Source organism: Tupaia chinensis, unplaced genomic scaffold, assembly GCF_000334495.1.
Source record: "Tupaia chinensis unplaced genomic scaffold, TupChi_1.0 Scaffold000231_1, whole genome shotgun sequence".
Lineage (NCBI taxonomy): Eukaryota > Metazoa > Chordata > Mammalia > Scandentia > Tupaiidae > Tupaia > Tupaia belangeri.
Window position 1 is genome coordinate 2,161,574 of NW_006159706.1, and position 879 is coordinate 2,162,452.

The window sequence follows — 879 nt, forward strand, 5'->3', positions numbered from 1 at the left end:
GTGGGGAGGCGGAGAGGTGGGGTCAGGTATACGGGTGGGGGGCTGCCAGGCAGCCCCTCTAGCCTCCTCCCCGCCCCATTCCAGCCCCAACTCTGGCCCGGTTACCTTAGAGATGAGGTCGTCGTGGTTGGCCAGGTGAGCGCGGCAGTGGGCACAGCTATACCTCCGGTGACAGTCATCCAAGTAGGCCTGAAACGTCTTGGGCTTTGAAATCCGCACCATGGCGGGGGCCGGGGGCAGTGGCCCCACGCGGGGAGCGGCCCACGGGGAGCAGAGGGAGCCCAGTGCCTGCCAGGGAGGGAGTAGGTGGGCTGTCAGGACCCAGGCCACACACATGCAGGCACGCCCAGAGCGATGGGGACTCTGTCACACTTGGCTGCTCCCTCCGTTCCCCAGAGCCAGCAACCTCTCCAGGGACCAGAGTCATCTCAGTTTTGACTCAGTGAGGAGGTCTCAGGTTGCATCAATGGGGAAACTGAGGCTAGGAGGAGCCCGAGGTGAGTCACCCACCTGCTTCCGGCCTCACCCCTGCTGACCTGGCAGCTGAAGTTGGAGTAAGGGGCTTTGGAGTGACTGGGCTGTCAGGTCCCAGTCTAAGGGGACCATAGGGGGTTAGGAATGGAATGGTCCTTAGGACCTCATTTGGACTGCAGGTGGAGCTTCACTTGAGGTACAGGGAGTTCACCTGGGGAAGGAGTCCCTCACCTGAATGAGACAGGAGGCCTCACTGAAGGTGGAGGGTCACCTAGGAAGGAAGGGGCTCTTACCTGGGGGTGCTGAGGCCTTATCTACGCGGAGGGGATCTTACCTGCGTCGCGGAGCCTTACCTGAGACCCCGGGGCTCACCTGGGGCGCGGGGGCGGGGGGCGGGCGCCGGGG

At 63.8% G+C, this 879-nt stretch overlaps 1 protein-coding gene across 1 annotated transcript in view; it reads right to left on the bottom strand.

Annotated features, from left to right (window-relative positions):
- YPEL3 (yippee like 3) overlaps positions 1-870 on the bottom strand; it is a 3,056-nt gene extending 2,186 nt beyond the window's left edge. The window contains exons 1-2 of the mRNA XM_027771738.1: positions 828-870; positions 106-288 (exon numbers count right to left, since the gene is read on the bottom strand). Of these exons, the coding sequence (XP_027627539.1) occupies positions 106-179 (74 nt within the window). The 5' untranslated portion in view covers positions 180-288; positions 828-870. The remainder of the gene's footprint in view (positions 1-105; positions 289-827) is intronic.
- Positions 871-879: the final 9 nt, after the last annotated feature.